The sequence below is a fragment of the Schistocerca nitens genome, chromosome 10, assembly GCF_023898315.1.
Source record: "Schistocerca nitens isolate TAMUIC-IGC-003100 chromosome 10, iqSchNite1.1, whole genome shotgun sequence".
NCBI lineage: Eukaryota > Metazoa > Arthropoda > Insecta > Orthoptera > Acrididae > Schistocerca > Schistocerca nitens.
The window spans coordinates 86,032,646-86,050,506 of NC_064623.1; the positions used below are offsets into that span (position 1 = coordinate 86,032,646).

At 46.0% G+C, this 17,861-nt stretch overlaps 1 protein-coding gene across 2 annotated transcripts in view; it reads right to left on the minus strand.

The window, feature by feature from the left end:
- LOC126210469 (uncharacterized) overlaps nt 1–17,861 on the minus strand; it is a 68,481-nt gene that overhangs the window by 11,483 nt on the left and 39,137 nt on the right. For both annotated transcript variants that reach the window (XM_049939705.1, XM_049939706.1), the window contains exons 5-6: nt 11,110–13,044; nt 2,783–2,869 (exon numbers count right to left, since the gene is read on the minus strand). In XM_049939705.1, coding sequence (XP_049795662.1) covers nt 2,783–2,869; nt 11,110–13,044 — 2,022 coding nt within the window. The remainder of the gene's footprint in view (nt 1–2,782; nt 2,870–11,109; nt 13,045–17,861) is intronic.

Below are 17,861 nucleotides of genomic sequence, written 5' to 3' on the forward strand. Positions count from 1 at the left end.
ACAGTAGAATAGCCCTCTGCTAAGTTAAATGGCGACCACCTAGCAAGGCGCCATTTGTATCAGTGCCTATAGCTTACTAATATTCAAGAGAGATGTATTCCAAGGACTAATTAAAAGTTAAGTAACAAGCATCTACGTACTTTTCTTCTTATTCATTTATAAGTTCTCATGTTCCAGACTTCACGCCCGTCTGCGTTAGCCTTGCGTGCCCTATCGGCTACAGCATTGTGTCTAGGCTGTATGGTCTAGACACAACAACAGCACAGGACAATAACACAACATCTACTTGACATTTATATTACATGTAATTTGAGCGCTCAGATGTCGCACTTTAGCAACCAGTGACAATAATAATGTCCTTACTAATGACTGCATGACCTTCACAACAGAACACGTTGTCCTCAGAACAACAGATGCTCTACATTGCGCACCCCGCCGGATCATACAGTTCTGGATCTTTCGCAGTAAAGCTGCGTCCACAGTAACAACAAAACAACAATAATAATAATAAGAATAATACGAGGGTCACCCCAAAAGAAATGCACACTATTTTTTTTAAATCCATCTTTTATTCTACATGTTTGAAAGTTTTACAGCGTGTAGATACATCCTTTAGGAACTATATTATCATTTCTCCACATAATTTCCATCCCTCTCAACTGCCTTACGCCGTCTCGGAACCAGCGCCTGTATACCCGCAAGGTAAAATTCTGGACCAACCTGTCGGAGCCAGTGTTTGGCAGCGTGCACAAGGGAATCATCATCTTCAAACCTTGTTTCACGAAGAGAGTCTTCCAATTTCCCAAAGAGATGATAGTCACATGGAGCCAGGTCAGGACTGTAAGGCGGGTGTTTCAGTGTTGTCCATCCGAGTTTTGTGATCGCTTCCATGGTTTTTTCGACTGACATGTGGCCGTGCATTGTCGTGCAACAGCAGAACATCCAGCTTTTCCGATGTGGTCGAACACGACTCAGTCGAGCTTGAAGTTTCTTCAGTGTCGTCACATATGCATCAGAATTTATGCTGGTTCCACTTGGCATGATGTCCACAAGCAAGAGTCCTTCGGAATCGAGAAACACCGTAGCCATAACTTTTCCAGCAGAAGCTGTGGTTTTGAATTTTTTTTCTTGGGTAAATTTGCATGATGCCTCTCCATTGATTGCCTCCTCGTCTGGTGAAAAATGATGGAGCCATATATTTCATCACCTGTCACAATTCTTCCAAGAAATTCATCTCCACCATTCTCATACTGTTCCAAAAGTTCGCTGTATAGCGTTTTTCTTGTTTCTTTGTGAGCTACTGTCAACATCCTGGGAACGCACCTGGCACAAACCGTTTTTAACGCAAACACTTTCAGTATTCTGCAAACACTTTCTTCGCCTATCCCAATGTAGCGTGAGAATTCGTTCACTGTGATGCGTCTGTCAGCAAATTCGTTAACCCTCTGCACATTGGCTTGGCTCTGAGCACTATGGGACTTAACATCTGAGGTCATCAGTCCCCTAGAACAGAACTACTTAAACCTAAGGACATCACACACATCCATGCCCGAGGCAGGATTCGAACCTGCGACCGTAGCGGTCGCGCGGTTCCAGACTGAAGCGCCTAGAACCGCTCGACAACTACGGCCGGCTCTGCACATTGTCTGGAGTGTGCGCAGTACGAGGCCTGCCGCTGCGAAGACAATCCTCAATGTTGCCGTGCCCGCTTTCATCACGTAACCTGCTTGCCCACCGACTAACTGTACTGCGATCGACAGCAGCATCTCCGTACACCTTTTTCAACCTCTTGTGGATGTTTCCCACTGTTTTCACAGCACAGGAATTCTATGACAGCACGTTGCTTCTGACGAAGCTAAGTGTAGCAGCCATCTTGAAGACATGGTATGACAGCGCCACTCACGGGAACAGGTTGAAATAAGTTTGAAAACAAGCGGCAAGGATGTATCTAAACAATGTAAAACTTTCAGACATGCAGAATGAAAACTGTATTTTTACAAAAATAGTGTGCATTTCTTTTGGAGTGACCGTCGTCATAATGCACTGAGATACGTGCTAAACAGCATGCGGTTACCAATGTTGAAAGGCATAATTGGTGGTATCATGGTGATAACACATACGAATAGTAGCTGAGTACGGCCATTATTCGCCAAGCACGTTACTGGTCCTACTGGTAATGTAAGGCCGTAACAAAATGCAGTGGACTTGACGTGGCAAGAATAATAGTTGGTACTATGGGTCCATTGGAGGAGGGTGCAAAGAAAACAGGTTTCGCATGAGGACCCGCTGCAATGGTTGTTGACGATTAAGATGCCAGATAGCGTACCACCTGCACTACATTCACCAAATAAAAAACTTTTGCCTTAACACAGGATCGAACCATCGACCCCTTGCATGGTAACCCCCAACTCTACCCACTGCACCTACTGTAAAACACAACAGATACCTGCTTACGGAATAGGTACCCTACATGAGGTTACAGTGTTGCCAGATTGCCACTCTTTAATGTCCTTTTTCTGCCGGATGTACTCGCTGCACGAAATTTTGAGACAAACGATTTTTTATCGCTGGCATGTGTGGAGTCGCACTGCGAATCCCGAGTCCGCGAATTTTGCTTCACCCTGTATAATTTGTTCAAAATTGTGAAATATAAAGGAACTGACTGGATTACAATATTTTCAAAAGGTGGCCATAAAGACTTGGCCTTGGTACTGGGCGTGTTAACGCCTCATCCCCAAACATAGTTAAAGCAGCAGTTACTATGAACAATCTCCGTACTTACCACCATGTGACCTCTCTCCGAGGCCTCATCGGCGATGACTTTGAGGCACTCTCTTGGCACTTTTGCGAAGATCAAGGATAGAGCGAACTGAAAAACAGGGAACTATTTCAGTAGGGTTGATTTTTTTGCGACCTAACTGGTGACAAACTTAAAACATTAAACAGTAGCTTACAGAACAGAAGATTATTCAGATGTTTTTTCTTTTCAACAGTGAAAACACATCTTTAGTCCAAACCTCGTTACAAAGCATCCTTGAACAGAGTGTGTGACGTGCTTGTACGTAAACATCGCAAAGGTCGCTATGGTAAAGCGACCAGAGAGGCTTTTTATACTGGACTACTACTGCGCAGATACGCCGAAAATGATGTAGTACGTCAACACACTCACCTTGTCAAGAGCGTATAACTACTGCACCATTCCTTTACGTCTTGATCATTCACACAAGCTCCACATTTAGTACTCCGACAACACAGCAAAATTCGGAAACACACTACTGGCCATTAAAATTGCTACATCAAGAAGAAATGCAGCTGATAAACGGGTATTCATTGGACAAATATATTATACTAGAACTGACATGTGATTGCATTTTCACGCAATTTGGGTGCATAGATCCTGAGAAATCAGTACCCAGAACAACCACCTCTGGCCGTAATGAAGGTCTTGATACGTCTGGGCATTGAGTCAAACAGAGCTTGGATGGCGTGTACAAACACAGCTGCCCATGCAGCTTCAACACGATACCACAGTTCACCAAGAGTAGTGACTGGCGTATTGTGACGAGCCAGTTGCTCGCCCACCATTGACCAGACGTTTTCAATTGGTGAGAGATGTGGAGAATGTGCTGGCCAGGGCAGCAGTCGAACATTTTATGTATCCAGAAAGGCCCGTACAGGACCTGCAACATTCCTGCACCCAGGTTCGTCGTTGAGTACACCATCGCAGACGCTCCTGTCTGTGATGCAGCGTCATGGGTGACCGCAGCCATGGTCTCCGAGCTGATAGTCCATGCTGCTACAGACGTCATCGAACTGTTCGTGCAGATGGTTGTTGTCTGGCAAACGTTCCCATCTGTTGACTCAGGGATCGAGATGTGGCTGCACGATCCGTTACAGCCATGCCGATAAGATGCCTGTCATCTCGACTGCTAGTGATACGAGGCCGTTGGGGTCCAGCAAGGCGTTCCGTATTACCCTCCTGAACCCACCGATTCCATATTCTGCTAACAGTCATTGGATGTCGACCAACGCGAGCAGCAATGTCGCGATACGATAAACCGCAATCGCGATAGGCTACAAACCAATCTTTATCAAAGTTGTCCTAATCATCATTTCATCCCCATCGACGCGCAAGTCGCCGAAATGGCGTCAAATCGAAAGAGTTGCACCAGGCGAATGGTCTAACCGACGGGGGGCCGTAGTCACACTTTTATTTTTATCAAAGTCGGAAACGTGATGGTACGCATTTCTCCTCGTTACACGAGGCATCACAACAACGTTTCACAAGGCAACGCCGGTCAACTGTTTGTGTATGAGAAATCAGTTCGAAACTTTCCTCATGTCAGCACGTTGTAGGTGTCGCCACCGGCGCCAACCTTGTGTCAATGCTCTGAAAAGCTAATCATTTGCATATCACAGCATCTTCTCCCTTCAGTTCAATGGAGGGGTGACAGAAACGTAGGCGTGCGCCGTGTATGAGGATAATTGCACTGAGGACGGCAAGAAAATGGTTTTCTCAGTTGAAAGAGGATTGTTTTGACACTAGTGACTCTCCACGTTTAGGAAGATCTTCGGGGTTTCATTAGTATCGTTTAAACGCATTAATCCACAATGATCCATGTTAGTGATGATTTCACCATCGTGCTACATTTACACACAATGAAGACCGTTCAAGCCGGCCGGTGTGGCCGAGCGGTTCTAGGCGTTCAGTCTGGAACCGCGCGACCGCTACGGTCGCAGGTTCGAATCCTGCCTCGGGCATGGATGTGTGTGATGTCCTTAGGTTAGTTAGGTTTAAGTAGTTCTAAGTTCTAGTGGACTGTTGACCTCAGATGTTAAGTCCAATAGTGCTCAGAGCCATTTGAACCATTTTTGAAGACCGTTCAAAAATCCGTGTTGGGTACCACATACTCTACGCCAAAATCACAAAAATGAGCGAGCAGTAGGACAAAACCGATAACACATCGTGAACAGAATATAAGACCTAACACCGAATCCTGGCGGACAGCTCACACTACGTGCCTCCATTACGACTTCGTGGTGCCGGACATGAAGCATTGCTGGTGAGGGTTCAAGTATGAGCGAAACCATTGAACTGTACTTTGCCAGAAATTTTCGCTGCTACTTTGTCAAATGCTTTGCTGAAGCCTAAGAAACACATACTGGTCGCCTTTTGTGCATCCACGGCAAGCTTCACGTCATCAGCCCACCCGGCTAGCCACGCAGTCTAACGCGCTGCTTCCCGAGCGGGAAGGCGTGCCGGTCCCCGGCACGAATCCGTCTGGCGGACTAATGCCGAGGTCCGGTGTGCTGGCCAGCCAGTGGATGGTTTTTAAAGCGGTTTTCCATCTGCCTCGACGAATGCGGGCTGGTTCCCCTTATTCTACCTCAGCTACACTATGTTGGCGATTGCTGCACAAACACTGTATCCACGTATCCGTACACCATACTTACTCTACCAGGCAAACATTTGGGGTACACTCGTCTGGTATGAGACGTTCCCGGGAGGGGAGAGGGAGGAGGGGGGGGGGGCCATTGCGGGCCGAACCGCACAGTAACTCTGGGTTTGGTGTGTGGCGGCGGGGGGGGGGGGGGGGGTGGACTGCTGAGGCCTGTTGTGGGGTTGTGAACCACTGAGGACTACGGCGGGGACGAAGCCTCTCTGTCATTTCTAGGTCCCCAGTTTCATACAATACAATACACTACAATTCACGTCATCAGTTAACTTTAATAAGGCAGGTGTTGTTTTGTGATGTTTACGAAAACTTGGTTCATAATCGTATCTTAAGTTGTTTTTGTTTGTTAGGTGGTTGTGGACTCCATACTGTAAGACCTTGTAAAGTGCAAGAAGAATTCAAATAGGCCGGTAATCAGAGGCTGCTGTCATCACTTCCTTTTTAGGCAGTGGCTCAACAAATTTCTGTTTCCAGGCTTCAGGGAAAACACTTGCGGTTGGGGGGTGGTTTGGTTGATGATACCCATTATAGTGAGCAGTAGGGGGTCAATAATAAGCTTCATCATTTGGACTTTAGTGCCATCGTGTCCAGTAGATGCTGATCTGATATGCTTTAGATAGAACTTTTCGTGGCTAGAGTTGTTTACCGCCATGAAGTACTCAATGAGTCTCTGTTTCGTTTGTGGTTCAATAGTGGTTGTCAGTAAAGTGAAGTACTGGTTCAGTTCTTCAACTGAGAGAATAGCATCAGCTCCAGTTTTTACGCTGCTTATACCAACAACACGTAGGTCGTTCCATAGGACAGCTGGTCTTTTTCTGTTGTTGGTTAATATACGGGCATACCTGAGTTTTCCATGATCGGCACCGTTTCTCCGCCATTCCTGAGGTTGGAATTACACCTGGTCACAGCATATGACGGCGAATTTATTTTAAAAAGCTATCTACATGACTTAAATTTCAGCACCCAAAGTTAATTTTACCGAGTCTACGACACATACAGAGAAGAGCTACAAAAGGCCCATGTTGTGCTAGTCATTATTATTTCTTTTCACTAGCGTGTAATCTGTCTTGAACAGGTGCACTTTTTTCAGTATTTGGGAAATTGTATGTCATTCTGTAACTTAGAAGTCGAATGATCTTCTTGACAGTGCAGTCGTCAAGATAACCTAAGGAAGGAAAGTCGTTTGCGTCAACTGCCCAATAATCTTGTAAACTTTGTTCTGTATGTATCGGTGTATAGTATTCTCTGAGGTGGAATTCTGAGACCAGCCCAGCTTTTGCGCAGATGAGCTTGGGAAACCGCCTAAAATTCACACTCAGTCTAGTCGGTGTCCAGATCACCGTCATCTCCAGAATGTCTACAGGGAGCTATTCGACCTGTCGCGTGCCGTCCAGCTGCAACTTTGCAACGTTGGAACGTGTGGACACTCTCATTCGAGGTGATTGACTGGTCACAATCAGACACCTCGCTGCTCAACTGAATGTCCCTGTCGGTGGTGTTCAAAAAATGGTTCAAGGCTCTGAGCACTATGGGACTTAACATCTAAGGTCATCAGTCCCCTAGAATTTAGAACTAGTTAAACCTAACTAACCTAAGGACATCACAAACATCCATGCCCGAGGCAGGATTCGAACCTGCGTCGCTAGCGGTCGCGCGGTTCCAGACTGTAGCGCCTAGAACCGCTCGGCCACACCGGCCGGCGTTGGTGGTGTTGACGCACTCGTCCACCACTTGGGCTACTCAAAGGTGCGTGCCTGATGGGTTCTTGACCACCTGACAGAAGACCATAAAAAGAGCAACAAAGGACTATCCAGGCGGAAATGCTTGCTCTTTACAAGGGTGATTGTCACAATTTGTGTCGAACATCGCCACAGACGATTTAACAAGGGTTCTTCACTTCGAACCAGAAACAAAACGGTATTCCATGAGGTGTCGCCATACCACCTCTCCTCCGAAGAGAAAGTTCAAAGCTGCACCGTCATCCGGTAAAGTGATGGCGACCGTCTTCTGGGACTGAAGGGGTTATTCTGTTGCGTGTCCTCCTTTATGATGCCACGTTTAACTCTAAAGTGCATTGTGCTACTCTGAGAAAATCGAAGAAACGACTTCAGCATGTGAATTGTAAGAAATAAGCTAACTATCTTCTCCTTCTCCATGACAACGCAAATGTCACGCCTGAGAATAGTTCACAAAACTTCAATGGATTGTTCTTCCTCATCCACTGTATAGCCTGAATCTTATACGAGGGTCGGTCAAAAAGTAATGCCTCCCATTTTTTTTCTACTTAAAGAAATTAAGTTAAGTGAAAAATTTGGATTTGGCGCCATTCCTCAAACCTTCTTCTGCAATCCACTGCAGTAGTAACTTTCTGTGTCAACAGGTGGCAGCACAGCAGAAGTTTGTAAGATGGCCGACATCGATGTTCGTTTGAGACAGCGTTGTGTGATTGAATTCTTGAATGCAGAAGGTGAAACGCCCATACGCATTCATGAAAGACTGAAGAAGGTGTATGGTGTTGTGACAGTGGATGTCAGCACTGTTAGACGATGGGTTCGTCGTTGTAAGGAAGCTGAAGGGCAAACACCGTTGACTGACGAAAAGCGGAGCGGCAGGCCGGTGAGTGCAGTGACTCCACACAACATTCAGCAAGTTGATGACATCATTCGTGGTGACCGTCGGGTGACTGCAGATGAAGTGTGTCGCATTATTTCTCTTAGTAAAGGCAGTGTGATCACGATTATTAAACAATTGGGGTACTCAAAAGTTTGTGCACGGTGGGTTCCAAGAATGTTAACCGATCAGAATAAAGAGGCAAGGAAAACAATAGCCTCCCAACACTTGCAGCGCTTCCGTTTGGAGGGAGATGAGTTTCTGAAAAAAATTGTGACCGGGGACGAAACATGGGTGCATTTTTTTGAACCCGAATCAAAGAGGCAGTCAATGGAGTGGCGTCACACAAGCTCGCCGAGGAAGAAAAAATTCAAAACTGTGCGATCGGCAGGGAAAGTTATGGCAACAGTTTTCTGGGATACAGAGGGTGTGATTCTGGTTGATTTTTTGGAGCAGGGATGCACAATAAATTCTGTTCAATACGTCACAACCCTCAAAAAACTTAAAGCACGTCTTCAGCGAGTTCGCCCAACAAAATCAATGGCAGATGTTCTTCTTTTGCATGACAATGCAAGACCACACACCAGTCGTCACACCTCTGACGAGATTGTCAAAATTGGATGGGAAGTTTTGCCTCATCCCCCATACAGCCCTGACCTGGCACCATCAGACTTCCATCTGTTCGGGCCACTAAAAGAAGCTCATCGTGGGATTCATTTTGAAGATGAGGAGGCCGTCAAAACATCCGTGCGTCAATGGCTTAGGAAGCAGAGCTGTGATTTTTACCGTGCTGGGATACATGCCCTTGTTCAAAGATGGACCAAAACTGTAGAGATGGGCGGAGATTACATTGAAAAATGACAAAATGATCCTCAATGTTGTGGTTTTCAACCTATGTAATTGCATTTAAATTTCCTGACAATTAAACGTAGAAAAAAAAATAGGAGGCATTACTTTTTGACTGACCCTCGTACCTTCTGAGTTCCGTCTGTCGGGCCCAATGAAGGAAGCGGTAAGTGTATGACGGGTAGTAGAATGTTACCATGTGGGTATATATACCATCCCAGTAAGACGACCTAAGGCTGTCACACCGAACGCAGATTGTGTTGGAAAAAAGCGTTTTGTAGCCAAAATAGTGGGCAATGAGTGGTGTAGTGGAACCCTGAAAAAAAAAAAAAACAATCTGCCTTCAGAAAAAAGTGCTGCGTGAGTTACTGATTGCTCCTCACACATTCCTTGTAGAACTAATACTGCTGGAAGAACTGTGGGTTCTTATCAGAGCAGACCTTCAATGCAGAGTGAAGATTCATTCCAGAAGCAATTTCTTGAGACGTGGCTAAGCCATCTTGCCACAATATCCCGCCTTCCAGACTTCTAGTGCTACTAGTTATGTAGGAGAATATCAGTGAAGTTTTGAATGTAGCAGAGAGATATTTGAGCCGTGGCGCTCGTTACTGGCGCGCCAGTCTCTTGGGTCCATTATCGATCCTTCGATGTTTCTTATTTTTACTTGCCTCGTTGTGTTCCGCATTCGCGGGGCGAGTGGCAATTGACGTTTGCTCGGGCTACCTGCTGAGACGCCGCGAGGTACGAGGTGGGAAACAACCACTTACATGTGGAGTTGGTTGTACCGGTCTGCCGGTTCAGGATGGAGGATATGTGTTGGCTGCCTGCCTGTCTGCTCTCCTGATTTTGCTCGCCGTGCCTTGCGACCGCCTAGCTTGGGTTGCTGTTTCCTACACGAGTCATACAGGACGTCTGGCAGAAGTTAAGCAGCCTTGTGTTTCTTTTAAAGAAAAAAAGCAAATGTATAAGACCTTTTGTAACCAATTTTGGTGGCCTCTTAAGTGTGGCCTTAGCGTTTACACTGCCTCTGGGGAGAGCTAATTCTTTTAAATTTAAATAGTTGGGTTCCCTGTCCTTTATAATCTTTTGGGGGTTTTATTTGAATTTTCTCTTTGGGGTTACTTCCTTGTGCTTGCTTAAATGTTTACTTGTATAGCGGAAAGTGACTCCCGGTTAAAACTGGGAGAAGGTGTTTGATGTTACTGCCGCCTCCGGCATTTGTCTTTTCAATTAAGTGTTGTCATTCCTTCTAGCGACCTGGTGTCACTCCTCGTTAATTAATGCTGGTTTATGTGTACTTAATTTTGAATTGGCCATTTGAATTAATATTTTGGAGCGCAGCATAGCACTAAGGCAACCTCATTGTATACCCCGGTCTAGTACCTTAATTTTCAGTGGCACGAGTTAGCTCCACTACCGCTTTTACTGATGTGCTCCCTTCGAAATCTTGTCTTGTATGAGTTTGCCTCATGTGTGTGTGGGAACACAGAGATGAGCTTTAGTGTGACTTCAGTGCTAGTCAGTTAATGGAATCTTCATTTTGGCTTGTCTTCCACTGAAGAGTTTGAGTGGAGCGTAGTGTGTTTGATTTCTTATCCATTTAATTACTGTAAGTTTGTTTATTTAATGGGGAGCAAGACATTTAAAGACTGTTAGTATTAACTCCCCTAGTTGCTGGGTGTTGCTAATTCAGTGGCAAGGCTGATGATTACTGTGAGTACAAATTCACGCTATTTATTTGTTGCCGAAATTGTTAAAGTGTCTGTGTCGTGATTCAATCACTAGCTACGTGTTTGATCTAAATTAATATAAACCTTACATTGCCTCCTTAAAATTTGTTGCCAGCAGAAACCCTTAAGAGAACTAAGTTTTGTCACCGCTTATGTTAACCTTTACTGGGAGCAATATTTCATGTAGTTAAATTTTGTCTCAAAATGTGTATTTCTCTGATGTAATAAACTAGTGATAAAAGAAAAAAAGCAAAGGGGCCTGGTTCTTCCTATTGTGTGCAGTTTGTAACACGTATCAATATTGTCGGGCAAATTGTGAGCCGTGACTGAGTAGCACATTGGTGAGGGCATTTGTCCAAAAATGGCATAGGTTTGGAACTACAGCCCTGGCCAGCACGCAGTTTTCATTTACCAGAAACTTTCAAATTAATTAGAAGTACGTTCACAGGGAGAGCATTTTGACTTACCTCGATTTCGTCTTCCATCATGCAGATGTAGCTGCCTGTCTTTAAGGGATGTTTCGCCTCGATGACGTGCCGGTACAGGGCCAGGTAGCCGCTCTGTTCCAGCACGGCCTGCAGCTGTGCCGGCTCAGGCAGTGCGGTCTGGAAGTCCCACAGCTGGCTCAGGTCACCACCCGTCTCCAGCAGCTCGTGCACGACGAGCCAGTGTCTGCCCTCCACTGCGTACTTCATCGGCGTCCAGCCGAGCAGGCCGTCTTCTGCAGACAGCATGCCCCTCCACGTGTCGTCAGAGCACTGTCGCCGCAGCAGAGACAGGGGACACCGCTGGTCGTAGGCCAACGCGCGGTTGGCTGCCGCCAGGTGCAGCACGTTGCGCCCAAACGCGTCAACCTGCTTCGGGTCGACACCCTCGTCCAATAGCGCCTTCACCCTGCCCTCGTCGCCATCCAGCGCCGCCTCCAGCAACGGGCAGCCCCTCGCCGCCATGCGGTCGAAGGACTCCAGGAAGAACTCCAGCCTCTCGTTCACATACGCTTTGCGGTACACCGTCGCACGACTCCGTTTCCCCTGCCGGAGGAAGCACCACTTGGCGAGAAAGTGTTCGGCGAAAGTCCTGTGAAGGAACGCGGGTTTCCCGTCGGCGAACTCGTACACGATTCCGGCCTTCACGAGGTACTCCCTGTCGAACGACGGCTTCGCCGGTACTTCCTTTCCGCGAAGCAGAACCGAAGCTGCGAGGACCATCAACTGTTCCTGGTGCCTCTGCTGCGCCTCCTCGATCTCTCTCCTCTTCCCGGGAGCGGAAAAATTGTCACCCCACTTCTCTTTGTAAAGCCGCCTGAACTTATGTTGGAAGAAAGCTTCGTACAGAGTCACGATGTCGTACGTCTCGTCTATTTCCTGTGACAGATTTGCAAACATTTCAGCAAAGAGAGGGATTCTCAGAAGGTCCCTCAGGCTCTTGTTGAGACCGCTGATGCGCCGGATCTTTTCCCTCGAGGGGTGGCGTCTGAAGAAATCTTCTAGCTCTGAGTCGCCGAAAGGCAGCAGCGATTGGGCCGAGACACCAGTCCGAGTCTCCAAGAGCCTCACCGGTTCCGGCCTAGTCGTCACGAGCAACTTGCCCTTACGAGGCGCCAGCAGGGGCAACACCTCGAGACACTTGTTCACGTAATCTGGGCACACCTCGTCGAAGCCGTCCACGAGACAGACGACTCTCGGGGAGTGCACCAGGCTGTGTCGAAGCACAGCGTACTCCAGTTTGCCGAGCACACCCTCGTTGAAGACCGTCCGCCGCAGTATGTCTTTCGCAGCACTCGCAGCTCTGTCGTTGTCATCCAAAACTGTGTAGAACTCCAATAGGTTAACTCTCAGTAGCCAGCAGCCGGAGAGCCTTTCTTTTATTTTCTTCGCCACATGCGACAGCACCTTTGACTTTCCTACTCCGGGTCTCCCCACCACAATTATTGTACTGTGGGCAGTGGTTTCGGGCTGAACTTTCTCCCACTCGCCGTCGTATTCTTGAATGCTGTTCAAAGTCGAGAAGAACTCGTCCGTCAAGAGCTGCTTGTCCACCAGCTCCCTGGGCACGTAGTACACGGGCAGCGTTTCCAGATCTTTGCCCAGCCTCAGAGGCTGCGTCACTCGTGCCAGAGCCAGCAGGAGAGCCGGCTTGTTGTCCAGCAGTGACTTGATGGCATCGACACCTGCCACTAGATCTCGCAGGCGGCAGCATTCGAAATATTCTCCATTCAGCACGACTTTGACGTCCAGGCACTTGTTCCAGCTTTCGTCACTGACGTCATATGATCGGCAAGTGTCATCAAAGCAGTCACTTCTCCTTGATGACACAATCACGAGACGGCATTCAGTTGGCATCTGTGTCGGCAGCTCAGACAAAATGTCGGAATTACATTCTCTATCGTCGTCTACAATCACCTGTAAATGATTGAAACACCTTACTTAAACTGAAATATTTTCAAAAGCTTACTTTTAAAAAAATGAAACACAGGATTATTACAGAAATTATGAAACACAACTCACGTTTACGAATACTGAATGGTTCAAATGGCTCTGAGCACTATGGGACTGCGGTCATCAGTCCCCCTAGAACTTAGAACTACTTAAACCTAACTAACCTAAGCACATCACACACATCCATGCCCGAGGCAGAATTCGAACCTGCGACCGTAGCGGTCGCGCGGTTCCAGACTGAAGCGCCTAGAACCACATGGCCACACCGGCCGGCTACGAATATTGAAACATATGCTTCTGATTGCAACATAAATAAGCTCGAAATTTTTTGTCTGTATTCATAGGAATCATTTTTACAGGTACTTTTTGTATCACTTATCTTCACATGATTCTACAGAGGGGTCCAAAGAAATGTATCCACTGTTTAAAAGCCCATAACTTGCAAACTAATTCACGGAGTTGTCTCATTTTTGGTGAAAGTGTAGCTTAAAGTCCAACTTAAAGATATCATTGTAGGTGTTCTAAAAAAAATGTTCAAATGTGTGTGAAATCTTATGGGACTTAACTGCTAAGGTCATCAGTCCCTAAGCTTACACACCACGTAACCTAAATTATCCTGAGGACAAACGCACATACCCATGCCCGAGGGAGACTCGAACCTCCGCCGGGATCAGCCACACAGTCCATGACTGCAGCGGCCTAGACCGCTCGGCTAACCACGCGCGGCTGTAGGTGTTCTAAATGGTCTCCATTAACATCTACACATAAACGATGCCGCCGAACCGCAGCACGAACTACTGACTGCAAAGTGTTCACTTGGATATTTGCACATGAATGTACGATGGATTCTAGAAGTTCATCCAATGTGCGTGGCTTTTGTCGATAAACGACGTCATTTAGTGTTCCCCACAGGTAAAAGTCCAGAGAAGTTAGGTCTGGGGAACGTGGTGGATATTTCACAGCACCTCTACGGCCTATCCATCTGCCTGGTAGATTTTCGTCGAGATACGCCCTAACACGATTTTGGTAGTGGGCTGGGGCACCATCTTGTTGAACGTAAACTCTTCCGTCTCCATACAAGTCCCGGATGGCAGGTAAGACGGATGTCTGAAGCTTCTGGAGGTACACCTCACCGGTAACTGTACCGTCAAAGAAGAATGGCCCAATCAAGCCCCGGTAAGACAACCCACACCACACATTTACTCCAGGCAAATTCACGGCTTGGTCTACATGGACGTTCGGATTTTCGGCGGCTCAGTAGATGCAATTGTGGCTATTTACTGTACCATTGAGTTTGAACTGTGCCTCATCAGACCACACAATCATCTCTGCAAACTCTTCATCGTTGCTCACCGTGTTAGTAAACCACTCGCAGTACTCCATTCTACGATCTGGGTCGTCCTCGTTCACTGCGTGTAGCAATCGTGGAATGTAGCACTTCCACTGTCTTCAAAATTCGCCGAACACTTGAGCGACTCACTCCAGTTTCACGGGCACACTGTCTCACAGACTTCCGTGGTGAGCGAGTTAATTGTTGTAACACACGACGGAAGTTACCTGGACATGTTACTGTTACAGGTCGTCCAGACTGTTGTTTGTGTACACCTTTAACACAGCCTTCGGCTTCAAATTTGTCTCGAATGCGACGAATCAAAAAAAAAAAAAAAATGGTTCAAATGGCTCTGAGCACTATGGGACTCAACTGCTGAGGTCATTAGTCCCCTAGAACTTAGAACTAGTTAAACCTAACTAACCTAAGGACATCACACACACCCATGCCCGAGGCAGGATTCGAACCTGCGACCGTAGCAGTCCCGCGGTTCCGGACTGCAGCGCCAGAACCGCACGGCCACCGCGGCCGGCGCGACGAATCGTTAAACGTGTCGGTGGCTCTGTTTGATACTCATTTCGCCATTGCCGTTGAACCTCATTAATGTTTTCGTACTTAAAATACCACTTCAAAACTGAGTTCCTTTCATCGAATGTAAGCCTTGCGCCAGTCATGTTTACTCAAGTAACTAGGTACAACTAAGAACAAAACACTGACTATCTGGCGACTGTCAACTGACAAAACAAAACAAAGCAATACAACGCTTGTGTGGCGATTGCCGGAACTACAATCTATTACACTACCAAAGATGAGACAACTCCGTAAATTAGTTTGCCAGTTATGAACTTTTAAACAGTGATACATTTTTTTGGACACCTCTGTATTTTCTCTTTTAGTTTACTATCCAGAAAATTAACCTAAGCTTGATAAGGTGTTTTGGCAGTAAGAATTACAATTTATTCCAAGTGAAACAACAGACTTTGTCGAGGACTGCCGTTATTGGCTACTAACACGAAACTTACGAGTCTGCAGAACCGCTCTGATTGGTATTAGGTGCAGTTTAGAAACACATTATTGAAGGAACTGAATTATCTGGACAATAGGAGGAGGCTAAAATATTTCGATTCATGCTCTTTACCACATAACACTCCATCTTAACTAACACTAATAATATAAAACCTGCGTTACTTCTCATTCACGTCTTCTAGGCAAATTGACGTAACTGATTCGTTTTCCCTACATCAAACAAATGCCATAGTTTCACATGCTTGTCTGTATCATTCCACTTTAGGAATATTGTAAAGAATTTTTACGTACTTCTAATGCTGCTGCTTTCATGTCAGACTATACAATTAGTATTTTGCAGTCATGATTTAATGAATGAAGATGTCGTATTCTGTGGCACACTGAAGTACACAAAACATTTGTCACACTGTGTCATTGCCAACTGTAAAGATCATTTCAGTGTTCAGTATTTAATTATAATTAATGGTAAGACTGCACTGATACACTCACTTTCCTCACATAACAGAACAACAATAACGTTAATAGAAATTTAGTAAATACGAAGGTAATCCCAAAAGTAAGGTCTCCTATTTTTTATAGGCACATAGACCTGTTTATTTCTACAATGGTTTACATCAGTTTACAGCTTAAACATTTAGCTATTTCTCAGCATAATCACCATTTCTATCGATACATTTTTGTAGACGCTGTGGCAGTTTTTGTATGCCCATGTCATACCCGATCGCCGCCATGCTGTTCAGAAAGTTATGAACCTCTTCTTTCACCCCATCGTCGGAGCTGAATCGGTGGGACCACAATTTACGCTGACAGGTACTGTGAGACTCTGAAAAAACTCAAACAGGCAATTTAGAACCGGAGAAGAGGAATGTTGAGCAAGGGCGTACACATTCTCCATGACAACGCTCGCCCACACATCACTCGGCAAACCGTTGCTCTCCTTCAACAGTTTCACTGGAACATAATCAGCCACCCACCCTATAGGCCTGACTTGGCGCCCAGTTCCCTCGGTTAAAAGAACATTTGGCCGGAAAGCGATTCAGCTCCGACGACGAGGTGAAAAAAGAGGTTCATAACTTTCTGAACAGCATGGCGGCGATCTGGTATGACATGGGCATACAAAAACTGCCACAGCGTCCACAAAAATGCATCGACAGAAATGGTGATTATGTCGAAAAATAGCTAAATGTTCAAGCTGTAAACTGATGTAAACCATTGTAGAAATAAACAGGTCTATGTACTTATAAAAAAATAGACCTTACTTTTTGGATTACCCTCGTATCAAGCAAGTGTTAGGACAACAGACATACTTCCCAGAATGTGCTTCTTCTGAAACTACGAGGGCTGACCATCAAAGACTGGGATTGATTTTTTCTTGTAGCTTCAGTGATCGTTTCCTGTTTTTATCATGAATATTTGAAAAAAAAGTTTCTTTTGATGTATGATGTACGTTGGCGCAGCACTCTCGTATCGGTAGCTTGCTAGTAATGCTCTATTTTGTAGACACACTTTGCATTTCGCATACCGAACAATGGAGCTGACGTGAGAGAAGCAGCACGGCGAAATAAAATTCTGTTTTAGTTTTAACCACACAGCCACTGAAATTCACGAAAATCTGCAGCAAGTGTACAGTAAAAGTACACTGCCTCGTGCCTCGGTTCAGGGACTTCAAAGAAGGCAGACTTTTCTGTGTTAAACAAGGTTGGGCCTGGTGTTTCGCCTTCTGCTGTGACTGAAGTCAAGCTGTGTTGTGATTATCCTTGAGGATCAGCGGACAACATTACGTAACCTCAGTGAAGTGTTGATAATTCCATGTCGTAGACTCTTTACCATTATGCCTGATCATCTCCATATGACCTGCGTTTGTGGCCGTTGGGTGCCACGCCTGTTGACTCCCAAACAAAAGTGTGTACGAATGGAAATAAGTCGTGAGGTTCTGACGGAGGGAATGCGTTTCTTGAATCGATTATCACCGGTGATGTGTCACGACTGCATCGTTATGATCCTGAAACAAAAGGAGCCAAGTTCTGCTGCACCAAAAATAGGCGAAAGTTGTTCCATCTGCAGGGAAAGTGATGGTGATCACATTTTTTCTCTCTTACGGAATGATTTACCAGCAAGCAGTTCCCCCTCACACTACTGTTACAGCAGCATACTACACGTCAGTATTGGCTAAACTGGGGAAGCACATTGCAAGGAAACAACCAGATATCTTTCGGACTGTTTGAGGACTTCATCACAATGCGCGGCGTCACCTCGCAAATCAAGTCATGCAGTTTCTGGCTCAGTTCAATATTACCTGCAAACCACATCCCGTTTCAGAGTCCAGGCTTGTACCCTACTTTTTTAATTCGTATCACTAAAGGCAAAGATCTGGGGTATTGTATTTGAGAGCCCCAAAACAGTGGTCAAGAAAAGTTTGGCGATT